The 21,009-nt window shown below is 45.4% G+C and overlaps 1 protein-coding gene across 5 annotated transcripts in view; it reads left to right on the forward strand.

The window, feature by feature from the left end:
- Positions 1 to 555: 555 nt before the first annotated feature.
- The window catches only part of Slc44a1 (solute carrier family 44 member 1), a 184,721-nt gene continuing 164,267 nt past the window's right edge, over positions 556 to 21,009 (forward strand). For 2 of the 5 annotated variants that reach the window (XM_042271183.2, XM_042271182.2), the window contains exon 1: positions 602 to 664. In XM_042271183.2, coding sequence (XP_042127117.1) covers positions 617 to 664 — 48 coding nt within the window. In that variant the 5' untranslated portion in view covers positions 602 to 616. Of the gene's footprint in view, positions 665 to 2,095; positions 2,277 to 21,009 lie in introns of those variants that run through there. The other 3 variants (XM_042271186.2, XM_076564212.1, XM_076564211.1) reach the window with 3 other exon arrangements.

Genomic DNA, 21,009 nt, shown 5'->3' on the forward strand with positions numbered 1-21,009 from the left:
AAAATAAGCACTAGCTACTACATGGAACAACTGTGCTAGCCAGAAAGATTTTTATAATCCGAGAGAAAAGCTCCCATCTTGACTTGCTAAGAGAAACAACTCCTCTTTCCTTGATTATAAAGGAGGAAGACAGATGGCTTCTTGTTTAAGACTGTAATTTTACTTTCAGCATCCCCCCTCAGTTAAAAACAAGATGTCCTTTTCTGGCTTTGAGGGAAAATCTCAAGGGAGGGATTTTATTCCTGGCTGTATTGAATAATTCAACAAACATCCCAGAGAGCACAGGGAGATACAAAGAAGAAAATACACCCCCTTGTTCTCAGGGAGTTTACAGTCTTACTGTGGAGTTTATGAACAGAATTGGAACCACAGCAATGAACAGTTTTATTTCTTCACTTCTAGCTAATGACCCAATGGTTACCATTAGGGACCACTTAGTAGTCACCCATCCCATGCCTATGGAAGAACCTCAAGTCAAACTGCAGAAAATTCAAGGACCTAAAGTAGTTCTTGCTGAGTGCTTATTCACTGACCTATCAGCTGCTTTCCCACATTATTTAATCTTAAGAACAGTTTGCAGCCATCCCTGTCTGCTATCAGGACTTGACAGAGAAACATGAGGTTCGGAGGAACGAGTCATCTATACCCACAGACCCAGGAAATGGTAATGTAACACACCAACTAGGGAATTCTCCTCTTTAGCCTTTTTTTTTTCTCTTCTGCTCCCCCTCCCCCTTAGATTTCTCTTTTACATGCACAGTCAACTTCAGTGTTCATTTTCTTCCCCTTTTTGACTTTGAGTCACCTTGAAATCTGTCTTTTATTTGGCAAGGCAGCCCTTCTGCTGTCTTGCTCCCTTGTATCTTTGCAAACAAACCTTTCGCTTCCGTCTTTGAAACACGTTGACAATATGAAATGAGACCTGAAGGTTTATACGAGTGTGGGATACATGCACGGTTCTGTGACTGTTAACCACGACCTTGTTTATTCTCGCCATTTTAAAGCTGCTCTCCCGTCACACTATCTCTAAAGACGTTTAAGCACTGGAAATTTCTTAAAGATTGTGCATGTCTATTCTAACTTGTTGCTCCCGGAGTGCACATTAATACAGGTGTTTTGTTTTTGTTTTTTGGTAAGAGAATAGTAACTTTGCTTTTTATCGCCTGTTTAATTTTAGTGTCAATAAATTTCTAGAATGTAATATAGCGTCTCGGTAAAAATTTTATATATAAATTGATGTGTGTGTGTGTGGGCATGAGCTACCATGTGTAACAAAGTTTAGTCAAGATCTAAAATGGCTTTGACTTGAGGGCCTGGAGTACTACCTTCCCCTCCCATTTCTGCCTCTTTTACTACAATTTCCACTTGGGTGCTGTCAGCGTTGTAGGCCTCTTTCAAGGCTTAGTTTCCACATCAGCAAAATGGGGACAAGAGCAACAGATGATTTTTTTTTCGTCCTCATCTTCTATCACCCATTCCTTCTCCATGGGAGGTTTAGCATGGACGCTTCCTTCTGGGTACAATAAGCATCCGCCAGAGCCCTTAAAAGCTTCGGGTCAGTGACCCCCGTGGCGTGCCCAACCTGGAGAGGGGGCAAGCCCGGGTGCCCTCCCCGTGCCTCGCGGGTCCGGAAGCAAGTCGGCTGCATTTCGGCTGCGAGCCCGCCGGGTCTTGGGGAGCTTCGGCCTCAGACGCCCTCTCGCTCCGAGGCAGAAGGCGGCCTCGGTGCCACCGCGAAATGGGCCCGGCGCCGCGCAGGCTCCGGCGCGCGCCCAAGGGCCCGGCCTCGTTCTGACTGCCGTCGCCCCGCCGTCCGCGCGGCGCGGCGCGGCGCTGCACTGGGGGCGGGGAGTCTGATGGGAGACGCGCGCGGCGCCGAGGAGGAGGCGGCTGCAGCCCGGGAGAGGGAGCGGGAGAGGGACTGGGCGCGGGCGGTGGGAGGCGGGGGCCAGGGGGAGGTGCCGCCGTCGCCGCCCGCCCCTTTCCGCTGGGGAGCAGCTGCAGCAGCAGGAGCAGAGCCGGAGCCGCGCAGCCGCCGCCGCCGCCGCCGGGGGATGTGGCCGGCGCCTGCCCCGAGCCGCGCCGCCTCTTGAGTTCTCGCCACCGTCGCCGTCGCTGCCGTCGCCGCCGAGTCGTGCGGGGCCAGGCCGCGCCCTCCCCGGGCGCCCGCCGGCTCGCATGCCGAGGGGCTCCGGGGCGTAGCTGCGCGCCCGGCGCCGCCTCCGGGCTCCTCCGGCCCCGCCATGGGCTGCTGCAGCTCCGCCTCCGCCGCGCAGGTGAGGGGCTCCCGCCTCCCGGCCGCCCGCCCGGATGCCACCCCGCGCTGTGCGCGCCTGCGGAGCCGTGCCTTCGGCGCCCCTGCGGTGCCCTGCGCCCCTCCGGTCCCCGCCGACCCCTTGCACCCGTGCGCGGCCCCCGCTGCCCGCCGCACTCCCTCCCCCCCCCCCCCCCCCCGCTTTCTCACCTGAGCGGCCCGTCCTGCCCGCCTGCAGGTAGAGGCGCCCCGGGCGCCCGCTCTGCCCCAGGAGGCACCCCCCTTCCCTCGTCTTGGGGCCCGCCTGCTTGCTCCCCACCTCCGCTGAGCACCCCCCCACCCCCCGCCATCCACAGACTGTTTCCCGTGTCCCCAGAAGGTGCACCCCAGCTTGAGCTCTTCACCTCTCTTCCACCTTATTCCAGTTTCGGCTCCATTTAATAAGCTGCCCATTTCCCCTGGCCTGCGGTCCCCTCGGGCAGGATCAGGTGCTTCAGTGGGTCCTCGTGCCCTTCCAGGGCCCATTTCACAGATCCCACCCCCTCGTTCCTCACCCCATCCCCCCTCTGTGCCTTGACCCCGGGCACCGCGGCCTCTCGGCGCACCGAGGCCCCTGCGGGAGCGCGGGGACTGGGCTGGGAAGGAGATTGGGCACCTGGTGGGTGACGGGAGCGTTACGGAAACTCCCTCTTTGTTGCCAGTGTAACAGGAGGAAGAGGTGCCGAATTTAGTTTTTCTGTGGGCACTGGCTGGATGTTGTCGCTGAGGGCTGAGATGCAGAGATTTCTCCCAGCTGCCACCCTGCCCCCATCCAAATTTCGCTAGCCGCCTTCTTCCTTTCCGATCAGAGCCTCTAACCTGGGTGGAAATGTTTGGACAACTGTGTAAGGATCAGATGTAATAGAACTTGACTGCTGGCCGCTAATAACTGAGAGGACCTGTTTGTAAATTACCTAATTTAGTGGATTAGTGAGTGTATTTACAAATACGATAAAAAGCAATCAGGAATACTGCATCAAACTGTCTGGTGGTGGTGTATGAAAAATAGGCTTTGACAACGCCTGGGATGTTTCTCCACAGTTTCATTAGCGCAGAATTTAACAGTAGTCTGTGATCTGTTTGTGTTTTTTTTTTTGGGGGGGGGCTATGTGCTTGCTTCTAAAGGCTAGTGGGTTCTTGGCAAAGAAAAATGCTAGTTTTGGGGGAGAATTTTTCTAGAGATGTAGCGTCTGTGACACAGAAGTGTTTGCTGCTAAGTGACTATATATAACTCAGTTTTAAATAACCTGCATACTTGTTCTGAAAAATCTGAGATCTGTCACAGAAACGACTAGAATTGAGTGGAGGACATTTATGGCTAATTAGGCATTCATCCTGTTTGTCCAGTTCTTGGGCTGGGTGGTTTAGTTAGTACACCTTCCCAGTCAGTTAGGATAGCAAAGAAAAACCATGTGGCTGGTGTTAAGGAAGGCTGGATCAGGGCTTTCGAATTAGCACATAGAGGTGTAGAAAAACACATACCTTTCAACTGGTTGGGAATTTAGGGGCAGGGGGCGCATCTATTAATAGTTGGGCATTGTTCATTTAATATTTATTTAAATATAATTTTTAGCAAAAAATGTGCCTTTCACATTGCCCTTCTTTTTGGAATTGGGCTACTGTGCATGCTCATTTGGCGGTGAAATGCCTTTAAGACAGGAAGTATTGATAGTTTATGGGTGGCTTGTTCAGGGCATGAAGGATAATTTGGAAGGGATGGGTTCTGCACCAGAACTCCACTTTAAATGGGTAGTGAGTCATGTGGTTTTCTTGCTCCATGTTGTAGTGTTGCGGAATGCTGTGACATATATTCTCTTTCCCCTTTTCCTTCTCACAGCCACTGTTTTCTGCATGTCACATTCTACAGACAAGATTCCTCTCTTGCACCTGAGGGGGAGCATTTTTTACCACCTTGTGGATTTCTATAACCATCAGCAGTTGTTAACATGACTTTGAATTTAGCTTTTGGGACTTCAGGTGTTCAGTGGAGCATTGGGGCAGATGTACAGGGGCTGGTCATCATTTTTTTTTCTTCTTTAGATTTCTTGGACATCATTCTTTATGAAATGTTCTTAATCTCCTGACTCTCTAACACAGCTTAGAAACATCAGGCAGTTAGAGTACTCTTATATTTATGTGTGTTGTATTGAAATAAAATTGGGGTATAACTTTAAATGTTCTCTAGATACAAAACTGCAAATTCCTGAGCTAATCTTGGGGGTCATTAATGTATTTTCAGGCAGGCAGGATGTTTGATTCTTCTTTCTACTGGGTTGTGAATTTCTTGAGTGTAGAAACTTCTTTTGTTTTCCTAGCTTTCCACTTACTATAGTGTCTCACTGTGTGGCTCAGCTGTGGCTATTGAATGGAGTGCATACTTACATTTGAACATTTGGCCAGCAGGTCACTGATTATGAACCCCCAGCCCAGGCCTGTGTAATTCCCGTGTTTGGTGGTCTAGTCCCACAGGCCATCCTCTGCTGAACTCAAACCCAGCTTTGTTACGTGAAAATTCACCTTCCTCTCCCACATTTATTCCTGTCCCATCAGTAGCCCCACACATTTGTAAAATGGAGCAAGTTCTTCCCTTTTCTCCTGACACCTGGCTCCGCTTGTGTTTATTTTAGTTGGTGCAGTGACTAACATTTTAAGACTTGACTGCAAGCTCTGATGAGATCCTGCATTGTCTATCAAAATATGCTCAGAAGTATCACCTCTAACTTTGAAGCTAGACTTTATAGTGTATGTAAAGTACATCTTATTTTCTTGCTGGGGTTGGGTGTTGAAGTATAATTGACTTCCCCTCCTAGTCTGTTACTATGTTGTAGATACTCATAAAAGAGTTTATGGTCTTCTGAACTTTGATCCTCTGGAGTTCTGATACTGTTTTTTCCCTTTGCCATATCTGGGTAACATAATTTCCCATCCAAATAATTATCCTGCTTTAAGAATTAAATTTAAAATGTCATAGTCTGTGCTGGTATTTCACTGCTAAAGGGGTAAATTATTTACAAAATAGTCTGTACAGTACTAGATACATAGTAACATGGCTCTTACAGAACTCCCTACAGTATTAGATACATAGTAACACAGCTCTTACAGAACTCCCTACAGTATTAGATACATAGTAACGAGGCTCTTACAGAACTCTTAGGGTGATTTTTTTCTCCCTTAATGAGTAACCATTACATATTGTTGGAAATTGCTCTAAACAAGCCAGTGCATGATAAGTCTGTTGCCTAAAAGCCTGTTTGAAGGAAGCATCAAAGTAAAGACAGTCTGAAGTTTCTTTTTACCACACTAATCTTCCCTAAGACTCTTAACAATTTATTCCCATCTCTCCATAATTTGTTTCTTCTGCTATAACCTGACATAATTTCTGCTCTTGTAATGTTAAACTTCAAAATTCACTCATAAATCTTCAAATTTATTAAACGTTCTTTCCCATTGACAAACCAGTGCAAATGAAGGAGGTTTGTGAAAGATTGCTTAGCAACTTTCTCTAAGTCTTTGTCCTGAATGGCTAGCTCATTATTTCTTACAGCAGTGCTTTGGAGGCAAGGAGATTTCTCAAGCCTGTGAAATTCCATGTGCCTCAGTGCTAACTTCAGAATTGGAAAGAAAGAGGGAGGAGTCTTTCCAATTGAAGAGACTACCCTTTACCCTATCCTCACTTCAGAAGACTCTTGGGCACTGTCATGACACCAGCCCTTTAAATTGAGGGTGACATATTTAATTGCCATTTCTTAGCCATGCTGCTTTATTTGGAAAGTGACAAAAACCAGGAGTAGTTTACCTGTTACCATCTGAATAACTTACAACAATTTTCTAATGCTATATTCATATCTGCTTGAATATAGCATTTGAAGTCAGGTTATAAAATGAAATTGGATTAGTGGCATTACTGACAGAGACAAAGTTGTTCAATTAAAAAACGTGATCTGGGAAGTAAACTTCATTGAGGAGCAAAAATGGTCATGCCAGAAAGTCTGTAAGCAGGCTGCGTTGGCGGAGGCCTGCAGTTCGGGCACTCAGAAGGCTGGCTTGCTGCATTCAGTGGCAGTGAGAGGAGTGTCCGGGCCTGTCAGGGCTGCATAGCAAGCCCTTGCCTCCAGCAGACAAACACCCAGTATGTTAAAAAGTTAATGAATGTCAGAATTGGCTGGGAAATAATATTGAAATGGTATGTTGTTTTATCTGTTTTCAGAGTCATTTTCTTGTGTTGATATCTGTAGGAATTCAGGTTGATTTTGCTTTTCTGTTATAACTGAAGAAATGGAGACTTGGTGGTTAGGGAAGTGGCTGGAGTCACAGAGGGAGATACCCACTCACTGGTTAAGACTTCCGTCTGGCATCGTCTGCGTCTTGAGTTGTGTGCTTTCCCTGTGGTCACGTGCACAGTTCCCAAGTCTAAAGTTGCTGTGTACTTTTTTTTGTAATCTGTAAAGACAGGTCAATTTTGTATCAAAGAATTTCCAAGTTAAATTTCATACCAGTTTGAACCACCTGCAGTTAGGAACTGAGGAGGACCATGGTGTGGTCAAGCAGGGCTATCCAGTGTGAATGCTTCCAGACTTCACAGGGTCTGGCCTTACCTTTTGATGTGTTAGCATTATCATTTAAAAGTGCTACTGACTTGGGAAGAGTATTAGCTATACAAATATATTTTGCTACTGGTAATTGGTTCACACCCCCGTCCATGCTCCCTCCCCATTAGAATGCTAAGGAAATCTTTCAGTTTTGTAGGTTTGGATTCATTTTGTCGACTGTAGGAGATACTAGACATGAAGCAGCATCACTATCTTCCTGTTCTGTTGGTCTAAACTACAACTCAGAATCATGAAGTTGTCAGTTCAGAGAGCTAGTTGTGGGGTAGCTGGGACCCTTGCTGTTAATTCTTAGTATCTTTAATTATTCTCTACCGTGACTACACATTAGGATCACTGGAGAAGTTTAAAAATACCGTCGCCTGGGGCTCACTCCTGGAGATTCCGATTTAACTGGTTCAGTGGTACTGTCTGGGCATCAGCATTTGGAGAGACCCACTGGTGATTGAGACAATCACCTTTGTCCAGGCAGTTTCGTCTCCAGTGGTTCCAATTACAGCCTGTGAGGACAATTCCCAGACTGAATCATTACATTGAAACAAGCCCCTTTTCACCCGTTACCAGCAACTGATTGACACTAGAACATTGTGTAGATACTCAGCTCACGTGTCTAAAGCCCAAGTTGGCCTCCAGATTTATCCTCATCCCATATCTCAGTATATCTGGTTCACAGAACGATACTGGTAGTTGTGGGAATAGGAAGCCTGAGTCATGAAGGCTCTGTTCTTTCAAGCCTGTCACCGTATCTTGCCTTCTTGGATCACTGCCAGCCTCCTAGCTAAGCATCGTCTCTAGCTAGTACCTTGTGTCCTTTCAGGCTTCTGCCTCATCTTTCTCCATATTGGAGCCTTAATGGTCTTTGAGAAGTCTCAACTGTTTGGCTGTGTTCCTCTCCTACTTACAGTCATCAGTGGTTCTGATTACCCTGGGAACAGACTGGATTCTCCTAGCATCAACAGGATGGACTGGTCCCCTGCGCAGCTCCTTGGCAGCCTCCCTTCCCTGGGCGTTTCAGCCTCACGGTTCTTCAGGCAGTGCTCTGCGGTACTCTTCCAGGGCTTTTCCACATGTGCGCACTTGTTGAGAAGGCTCCAGCTTTTCCCTCTATCTGGCCTTTGACTAGTTAGTTACCTTCAGTCGCATCCTAAAATTCACTTCTTGGGAGATTTATCCTTCCAACTAGGCCACGTCTCTTCATTAAACTCCCCATCGCCTTTGAGCACGTAATAGCAGTAAGCATATAATTATAGTTACTATTGACGTCTAGACCATGAGTCTGCCTGCTGTAGCCTGTGGATAGAGTCTAACCTGTTTTTATATGGCTTGCAAGCCGAGAATGGTGTTTACGTATTTAATGAGATGACTGAGACAAATAATCAGAAAAGAATATTATTTCATGAGAAGTGTATGAAATCTGGATGTCTTGGCTCTAAAGTAGGTTTTGTTGTGACACAGCCATCCTTCCTGCCTGCAGTGGCCGAGGACAGTAGTTCTCAGGACCTTATTCCACATAAGCACCAGGATTAACGCAGAGTTCTTTGCGTGGACTGTTTGCTGACCCTTGTTCTGTCCTGGGCTGATGAAGGGGTGATCTTGTCGGCTCTGTGTGTTCCTGCTGGGCTTTGCGTGGGGACACTGATTCCTGTAGGTACTCGGGAAGTATCTGAACAAATTAAACGTGTGCTCTTCCTACCGATGGTGTAGATGAGCCGCTTCCCTAGCTCTCTTGCTCTCAAATTCACTGTGGACTTCTTTCCTTAAGGACTAGTTCTTCTTTAGAGGAAATCTCAACAAATTTCAGGTATCCTTAGACAGCCTCTGGTGAACTGTGATTCATGGTTGTTTTGAAACATAATTTCTTCTCTTTTGTTACTTTTTTTCTTATTTATTTGAAGTAGGGCATGCGTTCTTTGTTTTTGTTTTTAAAGGAGAGTGGCATTTTTCAGTATATTTTATTATACTTAATCAGGGAATATCAACTTTTCCTCCCTTGCTAGAGACTTACCATTACTTTCAGCATAAACAGTAGTTTGTAGTAAAGCTTTACAAACATTTGATAAACTGCCAGAATTTATTTAATTTCCAAAACTACATTGTTACTCCTGTTAGTTGCTCACCATATGCAAACAGGCATTTATTTAGAAGTGAAATTCTTAAAAATGAGAGTTATTCTCCTCTGTGTATGTGTTCATGTGTGCGTGAGTACACGTGTATGTGTAGATGTGAGCGGAGGCCGGTGGACAGTCTGCTGTTCTTCCTTACTCTGTCTGCCTTTGTGTTTGACGTGGTCTCTCACTGGCCTGGAGCTCACTAGTGGGAAAGGCAGTCTGGGGAGCCGGGCCAGGGCATCAGCTTCTCGCTGTCTTGCTGGGTGTAGTGCCACGCTTGCTTCTCCACCTGGGCTAGGGCTTGAACTCTTCATGCTGGCAAGGCAGACGCTTTACTGACTGCGCTGTCTCCCCATTCCATAGTCTTATTTCTAAGGTTGCCAGATACCTAGAAATGTTAAGCACAAATGTTATTTCTGGATACATTTGTATAATGTCAAGGAAAGAAACTAGCGAGAAGATGGAGAAATTTAAAAGAGGTGGCTACTTCAAGATGGGCTTGCATGCTTTACTTTGCAGTGTTGTGGGCACATGAGCAGGAATCCTCATTATTAGTCACGTAGGGTGTTGCAGCCAAAAGAAGGAAACGGCGAATCACCCTTGAATCCAAATACTGGAAACATTCAACAGAATTTATTCTTTCTTGTTCATTCTCGGGGTGGGGGTGGGGTCCCAGGGAGTTTGTTCAGTGACTCCATGATGACTCAGACAAGCAAGTCTCCTTGTTTCCATTCTCTCCCCCTCCCTCCCTCCCTCCCTCCTCCTCCCTCCCTCCTTCCCTCCCTCCCCCCCCATCCTTCCCTTCCCTCCCTCCTCCCCATCCTTCCCTTCCCTCCCCCTCCCTCCCTCCCTCCCTCCCTCCCTCCCTCCCTTCCCTCCTCCTCCCTCCCTCCTTCCCTCCCTCTCCCCCATCCTTCCCTTCCCCTCCCTTCCCTCCCTTCCCTCCCTCCCTCCCACTTGTAGTTCAGGCTGGCTTCAGACTCCTGCCTCTACCTGAGTCTTGAGGCCGGAGACTACTGGTATGAGCTCTCTCTGCAGTCTTCAGGAAGGCAGCCTTTCCTCACTTCGCCCACTCCTGATCTGGAGCTGGCTGCATCTTCCCTGATGGCCTTTTCTAACAATGTCTACTAGTTTTCCTTGGATGGGAATTACAGAAGGCTATAATCCTCATCCCTGTATAGTGTCTAGCAGCGTGGAAGCAAAGAGCTAGTGGTTGGTCCAGTCTGCAGCCTACATGCCCCAGAATAGCTGTGAATACGGCCCACCACAAAATGATAAACTTACAGAATATTTTAGGAGAATTTTTCATTTATTTTATTTTACTTTTTGTGACAACTGTGTAGTTCTCCGAGGTGAACTTTGTACATGGCAACAACATGTCGCTGTGTCAGAAGGTTGGACACACTTGGTAGCCTAACCAGAATTTCTCTCTAAGTCAGGTAGGTAGGGTAGGACAGACAGCTCCAAGTGGGAGGGCCCAGTGGTGCTGGGATGGCTGTGTAAAGGTAGCCTCTGGAGTCCAGGAGCTGCTAGCCCTGCCATTTTCTTCTGTCCTTGAAGTCACACTTCCTCGGTGTATCCTAATATTTTCATGTATCTCCAATAGAAACCTTTTACAATCCCTAGTTCCGAGTCTCTCTCTCTCTCTCTCTCTCTCTCTCTCTCTCTCTCTCTCTCTCTCTCTCTCTCTCTCTCTCTCTCACACACACACACACACACACACACAGTGACTCTCTGCCCCACTCCCCCAAGTCAGGGTGAAGCCCCTTTCTTTCTCATTTACCACGCCCACTGCCCCTCCCTCTGGCTGACAAAAGAACAGCTTCAGATAAAGAACTTCTGAGGTTGGAGTACGGTTAAGTAGTTAATTAACATTCCTCCGAGAGTGGTCCCAGGAGAGCCCAAGGGCTCGGAGAGCCTTTTCCATTCCAGCCCCTCACTCTTCCTTTCCTGCCTCTGCGGGATTCTTCCGGCTGCTGGTGCTCTTTATCTCTGTCTGATTGGTATTCAGTTTTCCTCCTTAACTTTCCCCAACATTTTCTTTTCCTTCTGTTTCTTCCTAGCACTACCTGGTGCGCTTTACAGCTGTGGCGTTGAGCAGAATGAGAGACTAGAGTCAGAAAGCAACGAGTGGCCCTGTTGAGTTTTTTCATTCACCTGCTTAATTTTGGCTTTTTTTTTTCCTTATAAGAGCAGTGAGAATGAAGATTCGCATTGTTTAGAATATCCCTGATAGGAAGCGGTCTCTCTGCGTGCCCGAAGTAAACAGTGAATGTGTAAACATGTTCAGTTTTGTTACCACTCAGGCTAAAGGAGGGGCACCCCTCTATGCCAGTGACCTTGATATAAGTTAGCAGAATAATATTAATTGCCTCTGTGGTTTTGACTCAAATAGACTTTATCGATTTGCTGAATAAATTGGAGTAACCCTCTTGGGGTACTGCTTGACAGCCTACACTAAAAGCCATTTAAAAAAGTTGTCGACCTCCTCTAGTAATCTAAAGTATAGTCATACGATGTGCAGGAGTGCTTCTGTGGTGACCTTATTTGCTTATGTTGTTTATTTATTGTGGGTGGGTATGTGAATGTGGAGGCCAGAGACAAACTGTAGAAGTCAGTCCTCCCTACCATGTGGGCTCCAGGACTTGAAGTCAGGTCGTCATCAGGCTTGGTGGCAGGTGCCTGTAACCACTGAGCTACCTCGTGGGCCCTATTGTGTTATTTAGGAGTTCAGGCTTAATTTTTGTATTCTGATTTAAAAAAGCTTTCCTTCCTTTTTAAAATATAAAATCCATTTGCATTTAGTGTGTTGGACTTGGCCACTTGACTTGCTGCCGAGGTTTTTCATCTCTCTTCTGAGAGGCTGTTAGCACCAGAGGATTGAGCACCATTAGGTACCGGAAGGAGTGTGGAAGCTGCTAGACTGTGGGTTTGAATTTCCATCCCAACACCAGCTCACTTATTTGGGTCTTATCTTAGGTCATTGGTACCTTGGTGTCACCAGAAGAAAATGGAAACTTCATGGACTTGTCTCAAACTGTACAAATGATTAAAAACTTCTCAGAAGCTTCCAGATTAATGTCAACTGAAAAGTTCTTTCACTCATGCTCCCTTTAAAAAGGCAGCCTCGGATTTGAACTTTGGAATACTGACCCTGAATCCAAAAATATTCCCTGTGTTTAGGGGGCTGAGTGCTAAGAATGAAATAGGTAGTAGTCGTGGGCAGAGGCCGAGGTGGGCCTAGGAGCTTAGGGAATGAGGAAGAGGGGTGCCGCAGTTGGCTTCCTGAACATGACTCTTCACCTCACCTGCATTTAGAAAGAGTGAGAGGTTAGAGAAGGAGGGAAGAAGAGCAGTGGGAAGGAGAGCGTGGTCCAGCAAGGAGAGACACGGGAGCTGCCGCATTTCAGAGTGGTAAGGAGACCTGACCAGGGAGGCGGGAGAGATGCCAAGGGAGGGTGTTCATGTGTGAATGGATGGGAAACGGGCAGCCATGGGCATTTAAAGAAGCCCAGTGTGACAGTGTATCTGTGCTTCTGGGGGAATGATGGAAGACAGAGGGCCCAGAGGAAACAGAAGAGACCTTGTGGAGTTGAGGAAGCAGAAGAGACCTTGTGGAGCTGAAGTAAGGAAGGCTTTCATGCCTGAATGCGGACTTTAAGGACAGATGTTTGCAGTGGCATTCAGAACTCCTCTGCAGTGGGAAAAGGCTGTTGAGATTGATAGACTTGGGAACTGGTGGGGCTAGTAAGTGGGGAGAGGAAGGAGAATCGAATTTTGAATGGTCTCCCTAGAGGTGATTCCTGGTGCCATCAGCTAGTGCATCCCCTAATCAACTGGAGATCACAGATGGGTTTGGGAACATGCTTTACGCAGTGAGCAGGGAGGAGCTTCAAGGATGGGTGGTTGCCCAGGAGCAGGGGAAGGCACTATAATAGTGACTTGGGGAGGAAGGGCTTGTTTTAGATGATGTTTTGGGAGATACAAATAATTGTGTGGAAGGTACAAAGCCTGAGGCAGCTCCCTTTTGCCAGGAACATGAGACAGCAGCTTGTTCACATCTTGACAGATCCAGAATCAGAGATCTCAGTCTAGAAGCAAGGTCGTCTATAACCCTCAAAGGTCCACCCTCTTAGCTCTCTGTCAAAGACCAGTCTCTGCCAGGCAGGCTCCACAGCCTTTCAGAATAGCATAGACCAGGTATTCAGATCCATTAGCCTGTGGGATCCATTTCAGAACTAAACCGTAATAGGCACTAAATCAGAGCAGGCAGCTATACAGATTGCCAGTTACCCCTGGGTGTTGATTGGAGGGCCCAGGTTACACATTTCCTATTGTATTCTAAGATCTAAGATGGCTACCTGAGTTAGCCCCAGTTTATAGATGAAACAGGCTCAAGAATGTTGTGATTGTGTGAGTAATAGCCTGAAACCCATGTGATGCAAGGAGAGATGGGCTGCTGTAGATTGTCTGCTGGCTTCCAGTCATGTGCTGTGCTGTGGGGCTCCCCAATAAATATAATTGATTTTTTTAAAAAGTGTATATTGGTGAGTGGTCGATGTAAGTACTTTTTATAAAACTTGAGACTAAGTGGCTGCGTTTTCTCCTGGGCCTTCCTGTATTTTCCTCTGAGAACTTAGGTCTGAGAAAGCTTATCATGGAAGTAGGTTTGTTAATGTGACTGTGAACTTGTCTTTCCCTCAGAACTCACAGGTTCTTCATACACAGACACACAGACACACAGACACACAGACACACACACACACACACACACACACACAGAGTATTTTGCCTATTGCTTGGTTTGTGTTTTTTTTTTTTTTTTTTTTTTTTTGATTTTTCGAGACAGGGTTTCTTTGTGTAGCTTTGTGCCTTTCCTGGATCTCGCTCTGTAGACCAGGCTGGCCTCGAACTCACAAAGATCCACCTGCCTCTGCCTCCCGAGTGCTGGGATTAAAGGCGTGCGCCACCACCGCCCGGCTTGGTTTGTGTTTTAAGACAGTTGCTGACAGTTCAGTCAGATTTGGTTAGGGAGGCTTGGAAAACAATAGTCTAAGAAGACACTTCATTTTAAAAGTGAGTGTGATTCTAGTTTGGTGGTCCTTGAAACCTTTTCAAAATACAGTTTAATTGGAGAAAGTAAGCCATGACCAACTGGAAACGTTTGTTTCTTTTGAGTGGCTAACAAGCAACAGAGAATGAGACTCCCTATGCAGCTACTTAATGGTTAGCTCTTGCCAGGTGGGGGTTGTTCCATATTCTGTCTGTCTTACTTAAAGATACAAATGACTTCTGCAAAAATGCCTTGCTCACTCCCTGAAGCATGTGCTCCTGAAGCCCGAAGGCTAGTGTGCTGTTCTTCCTCTGAAGTGTCTGCAGTCAGGACAACTGAGAACTCCAGCCACTTTCTGCCTGCTCCTTGTCCTTCCTTGAGAAGTCATAGTACATGCTGACATGTTAGAAGGTCATTTCCTCACCCTCACGCCCACATCCAGAAGAGAATTTGCCTCCCTGGCCTTCACTGGACTTAGCCGTCCTGTAAATGTTTTTCTGTTTAGCAGCATCCATCCTGCATTGCTCCTGTTACTTAAGGATTTACATCCTGCCGAGTTGACTTTGAAAAACCTGATTGAGATGGTACTTTCAATTCCATGGCCCCGAGTGACAACAAAAATGGATGTGGTAAAAGCAATAAGAAAGTTGTTGGAGGGACTGGAGTGATGGCTCTGTGCTTAAGGGCACTGGCTAGTCTTTCAGAGGACTGGGCTTTCAGAGGAGAGGTCCCCACACTCACATGGCAGCTCATGACATCTGTATGTAACTCCAGGTGACCCAGTGCCCCTTTCTCACCCCCCCAAGAGCACTGTATACATATAGCGCATAGATATGCGTGCAAACAAAACCCAGTATATATAAAAACAAACAAACAAAAGACTTAAACAAAATTTGTTGGATCACGAAGCAGCTTCCCTCCCCAACACAGATTTTAAAAGTCTGAGCACATTAAACTTGGTCACTCAAGTCCCTCCATTCTCTCTTCCTCCCCTTCCTTTTCTCCTTTCTTTCCTTTCTTCATTCCTCTTTCCTTTTAATTTTCATTTTTAAACATGCGAGGGCAGAGGACCACTGTCAGGAGTGCCAGGCTTGTGTGGCAGGGATTTTTACCAACTGGATTCTCACCTCTCCTGTTCTGCTTTTTGGTACAGTATCTCACTGTGTACTCACACTGGCCTTGAACTCACAGTGCCCTTGTGTGTTGGCAGAGACAAGAAAGCATGACCATGCCTTCGTTGTTTCTTATATGAGTGGTTTGGGGTCTCCAGCTGTGAGTTCAGTGTACCTCATGACCCGAACATCTTTTATGGAAAATTAATGTGGTTAGGATCAAGCATTACAGTTTTAGAGGGTCAGTCACCATAGCCAGTAAGGTAAACTGAACTGAGCAGTTCTCATCATGGCAGGCCAGGAAGCAGAGAAGGGGGGTGCAAGTACTCAGCTAGCTTTCTCCTTCTCCCCATGTACTGCTTGTGGGCCTCAGCCATGGGAGGTGCTGCCCACATTCACACTGGGCCTTTTCGAAATCTTGAGCTGATCTCTGCAGACTCACAGACATACACAGAGGTGTGCCTTACCAAACTCCACGGTGATTCTGAACTCTCAAGTTTTCAATGAAGATTAACCATCACACCGAGGTAATTAGGGACAGGCAAGTGGGTTACAAAAGAAACTTGAATTACAAAGCCTCAGAATTTAAACTACTGTGGGGCAATCTGGGCCAAGAGCAAGAGGGGAAACGGCTGTCTGTTTTGAGGGGTTTTCTTTTCTTCAGGTTTGCCACCAAGACACTAGTGGCAGTGACACTGACCACTTAACCCTGTAAATCCCTCCTGGATGGGACCACTGATCAAAGGTCTTTCATTCAGTAATGAGTGGAGGGCAGACTTGACGTTTGATAGACGTAAGTCAATAATGAATCCCAGTGCATGTCGAGCGGGGTAGGGTGTTAGAAGACTAAAACCTTAGTTTATGATACTAATGATGCGTCTCAAGACTAAGATATAGCTTGTCAATTGAGGAAAATGGAATGGAATCTGAAAATCAAAACAATTCTGAGTTAATAAATGTTCCTGTTAATTCTGGTTTTGCTTTTGAACCTAATCTAGGCAATTGTGTTCCTCAATTATAATGAAGTCTCAATGAAGGTGTTATTTATGGCTAGCTGATCTTGGGAAGGGACAGCGTATGATAGAACCCTCTGGACCACATTAAGATCTAAGTACAGCAGGAACATTGGCACATGTCATACATCTATAAGAATATGGTTCTCCTTCCCTTCTTCCCTGTCTCCATCCACACACCCTTTTTCTGGCCCACTGTGCAGAGGAACATGATGGAAGCCATGATTTCAGTGCCTGTCTTGGATGGTCCAGGAGAACAGGAGGAGAGCTGCAGATCCTAAAGATTTTTGTCCGAGTGCCACCAGCGGGGTGGACCGCAGTAGAGCTGCAAACATGACTTTTCTCTGATGTGGGCAGGAGTAAGGAGTTTCCCAGAACAGAAAGATGATGTGGAAGAGAAAAAGTCAAAGAATCAAAGATGCCATGAAATAAAAAGGGAAGTGTTGGTTCTGTTGAACATGTATTGACTTGTGCAGCTTGGTGGGTCCAACTAAAGAATGAGACTTCCCTCTAAAAGTAGACAGTGCTGTGTTCACCCCTGATTCTGCTGAACCCATTAGCCAGATAGAATGAAGAGCCAAAATTAGTCTATAGATGTGCCAAAGTTGAATGTGTGTACAGGTGTTTGGAAATTAAAAATTCTTAGTATATCTCTGTATATGTAACCAACCATTCCTAAACATCAATAAAAGAGACAGAGTGGAGGGAGGTGGGCCTTTGTCAATGTGTCTGAGCTGAATCTCTTTCTTAATACAGTCAAGCATCGTGTGTGTGTATGTGTGTGTGTGTGTGTGTGTGTGTGTGTGTGTGTGTGTGTGTGTGTGTGTTTTGCAGGGGTAGGATGGGGAGGAAGGGGTGCATGACACCTTGCCTCAGGGGAAAAAAAAAGAAAGGAATTTTTGTTGACTAGCCTGGTCACCTTTGCTACTTTTCTTCATGTGACTGAATCACAGATCTCTGACTTCTCACCACCAAGAGCTCAGCTGCTCATGTCATGGTCCCTAAGTCTCACGCTTACTGGGTATAGTACCTGCTTAACGATCCCTAGCCATGGAACCACAGAATACAGGGGCCCAGGTTTTCCTATCCTTTTTATACTGTACGAGACCATCTTGTTTATCTTCCAGCTGCCTCCCATTCAGACATGTATTCTCTCTTCTGTCTGTGTTTTACCTTGTCTGCTTGCATGGATATGTTAGGTGATTGGTAATCAAATTAAATATATATATATATATATATATATATATATATATATATATATATATATTTTTTTTTTTTTTTTTTTTTTTTTGGTTTTTTTTTTTGAGACAGGGTTTCTCTGTGTAGCTTTGCGCCTTTCCTGGGACTCACTTGGTAGACCAGGCTGGCTGCGAACTCACAGAGATCCGCCTGGCTCTGCCTCCCGAGTGCTGGGATTAAAGGCGTGCGCCACCACCGCCCAGCTCAAATTAAATATTTTGAAGACTTAGTCTTTGGTAAGTGGCGTAAATGGAAGCAGAAGTGTATCTGGTGCCCAATCTTCACCTATGACAGTTTCTAGCCGTGTCTGGGCATGGTGCTAATTCAAAGAAAGTTATCACATGGATTTTCTTCCCTTATTCCCCACCCCAAGACAGGGTTTCTTTTTGTAGCCTTGGCTGTCCTGGAACTCATAGCGATCCTCCTGCCTCTGCCTCATGAGTGCTAGGGTTACAGGAATGGACCACTACCACCTGCTTGACGTGGAAATTTTCTCCAGAAATCAAACAATGGCTGGGGCTGACAGTTAGCACTGAGGCAGCCGTGAATTTTATATCATGCCTACTCAGTGAGTTTGGTTCAGGCTTTGCATAAACTCTTCCAGCTACTGAGAACTCTTTCCGCAGTTATTGGAGACTTTGGTTTCATGGCCGAGCTTATGTCCTTGTAACTTCATCCTTGGCCCTGATTTTGTACCTGTTAGTCACATAAAATGAAAAGTTGAAACCAGCCTTCAGTGTTTGCCGAATTTTATATGTAGGTCTCTCTGTCTGTCTTTTAAATGTAAAAACCTGTCATATTAAAAAGAAAGCCGTGGTTCCAGAGCCTTTGTTATTCTGGACTCATTTTTCTTTATGCTCTGTTTAAAAGATTATTATGTAATAATACATATTATTTTATATGTATGTTATATATGTAAAAGCTACATATGCACATATTTTAAAGCACTAAACATTTCTGGTGCTTGTCATTTATTTGTAAAAAACTATTATTTTTATTTATATGAGTATTCCTGTGAAGTAGGTATGTGTATGTGAGTGCAGGTGCCCAGGGAGGCTAGATAGAGAAAAGTGTCCTGAAGCTGGAGTGTGGCTGCGGGGGATAGAACTCAGTATGTGCTCTTGACTGCTGAGCCTTCTCTCTAAGTGCTTGCCATTTAAACAAGGAAAGTGATGGGATACCCCATCCTACCCTGTCTTCTGTTGTCCTGAGGCCGTCATTCTAAATCTTTGGATCAGTTAGACCTCTGCCATGCTTGTACGTCTGCTACCTCTTTCTTCAGTTTGCAGCATCTGTTTCTGCTCTGGAAGGTGAAGACTGAGCTCTTCCAACCCTATCCTTTGCCTCCATCCTGTATACGCTGTTCATGTGGGCACCCTTGTTCTCTATAGAATGTTGTGACTTTGGATTAATGTTTAGTCCTTACACTGTGACTAAGTAAATGCTCTCCGCTGAATCATTGAGTATTTTATGGTTTGTTGTCCTTGGGTGTGAAAGTTCTGTTCTGTTCTTGTTCTGCTTGTTTTTTTTTTTTTTTTTTTCACTTACGATTAATTGGTTTCTAAATGTTCACCTAGTTAACTGACTCTGCATTGCCCAAGCTCTGGATTTAAGGTTCATTTGCAACATTTCCCGTTAAAGTGATACTGAAGTCACCCATTATTGTTTCTGCACCTGTCTCTCTATGTGCAATACATGTTAACATTAGGTTTATATGTATTTAGAATCACTCACTCTGTAATTTGGCTGGCCTTGAACTCATAATCCAACCCAGCCTCGAGTAGCTGGGATTATAGGCATGTACCACCCTGTCTTTATGGACTGTTCCTCTGTTACTATATGACTTTTATCTCTTCTGGCTAAGTTTGGCTTGAAGTCTGCTGGATAGGAAGATAATTACTACATGCGTTCTCAGATAATTACTACATGTGTTCTCAGATAATTACTACATGTTTGCATGGAATGTCATTTCTGATTCATACCCCCCATGTGTATGGTATGTGTGTGTGTGTGTGTGTGTGTGTGTGTGTGTGTGTGTGTGTGTGTGTGGTGTTTCCCAGTAAGGTGAGTTTCTTGCAAAGAGCAATCAGTTGGATCTTGGTTCATAATTCATTCAGCTCACATGTATTTTTTTTAATTGGAAAGTTATGACTGTTTACATTTAGAGTTATTATTGAAGGATATGTACTAATTTGTCCCTTATTTATCTTAAAGGTCTACTGGTTTACTGAGTTGATAATATTGGATTCTTTCCTAATTATTATTTGTTTATCTAGTCTTTTACTCAGATTATTCTTTTTTTTTTTTCAAGACAGGGTTTCTCTGTGTAGCTTTGTGCCTTTTTTGGAACTCGCTCTATAGACTAGGCTACCCTTGAACTCACAAAGATCCTCCTGCCTCTGCCTCCTGAGTGCAGCGATTAAAGGTGTGCGCCACCACTGCCTGGCTCAGATTATTCTTATTAAGCAAAATTTTTAATAACTTGTTTTTGTCTTAATCCCTCCCACCCCCTCCCACTCCCACCCCGGAGCTGAGGACCGAACCCAGGGCCTTGTGCTTGCTAGGCAAGTGCTCTACCACTGAGCTAAATCCCCAACCCCTGTCTTAATTTTTTTGACACAAGATCTCTCTTTTTAAAACTACTTACGTGTGTGCATGTGTGTGTGTGTGTGTGTGTGTGTGTGTGTGTGTGTGTGTGTCTGTGTCTGTGTCTGTGTGTTTATGTGTACCACATTTCATGCAGTTGTCCTAAGGGTATCAGATTTCCTAGAGCAGGAGTTACAGATGGTTATGAGCTGTCTGATGTGGGTGCTGAGAACTGAACCCAGGTCCTCCAAAAGAGCAATGAGTGCTCTTAACTGCTGTACTAGGTCTCTAGCTCTTGTTTTTATTCTTATATATTCCTAATATTTGAATGGATGAAAGCTTCTAGGTTGGAAGTTATTTTCTTAGATTAAAAAAAAAAATTGTGGTTTGGGGAATTCATACCCAGGGCCTTACACCTACAAAGCAAGAACTATGCCACTGGTGTATATTCCAGCCTTTCTCTCAGTATTTTACATATTGTTTCATTTTTTAGAGGATACAGAGCCAAGGTTACTTAGTAAACAAATGAGCTGGAATTATAGTGCAAATTTTTGTCATTTCATTATTTTTCAAGTGCCATGAATTCCACTTAAGATTGATGAATGGCCTGCTGGCTAATTGGAAAAAAATAAAAATTGTCAAAGGGGGCCTCCCCCATCTGCTCAGAGAGAAAAACAAATGCAGAGCCTCTGGAGTTCCTTGTGGTCTACACCTGCAAGTGGGTTGCAAAAGTAAGTTGTACCACCTTCCAAGATGTTTTAACTTCCTTATGTTTTCAGCAGTGACATTGTCAAAGCTCCTGTTTCATATTTTCCTTCGAGGTTCCGGGAATTGAGCATAGGACTTCTCTCAGGCATGCTAGGCATATGCTCCATCACTGAGCTGTGTGCCCAGAACCAACAGTGGCATTGCCATTCTCCAAGGGGATCGTGTGTTTGGCATAAACTATTACTGTTGGTTGGTGATTGTGCGTAGGGTAAGAGTTACTAAAAGACCTT

This window comes from Peromyscus maniculatus, chromosome 2 (genome assembly GCF_049852395.1).
Source record: "Peromyscus maniculatus bairdii isolate BWxNUB_F1_BW_parent chromosome 2, HU_Pman_BW_mat_3.1, whole genome shotgun sequence".
NCBI classification, from domain to species: domain Eukaryota; kingdom Metazoa; phylum Chordata; class Mammalia; order Rodentia; family Cricetidae; genus Peromyscus; species Peromyscus maniculatus.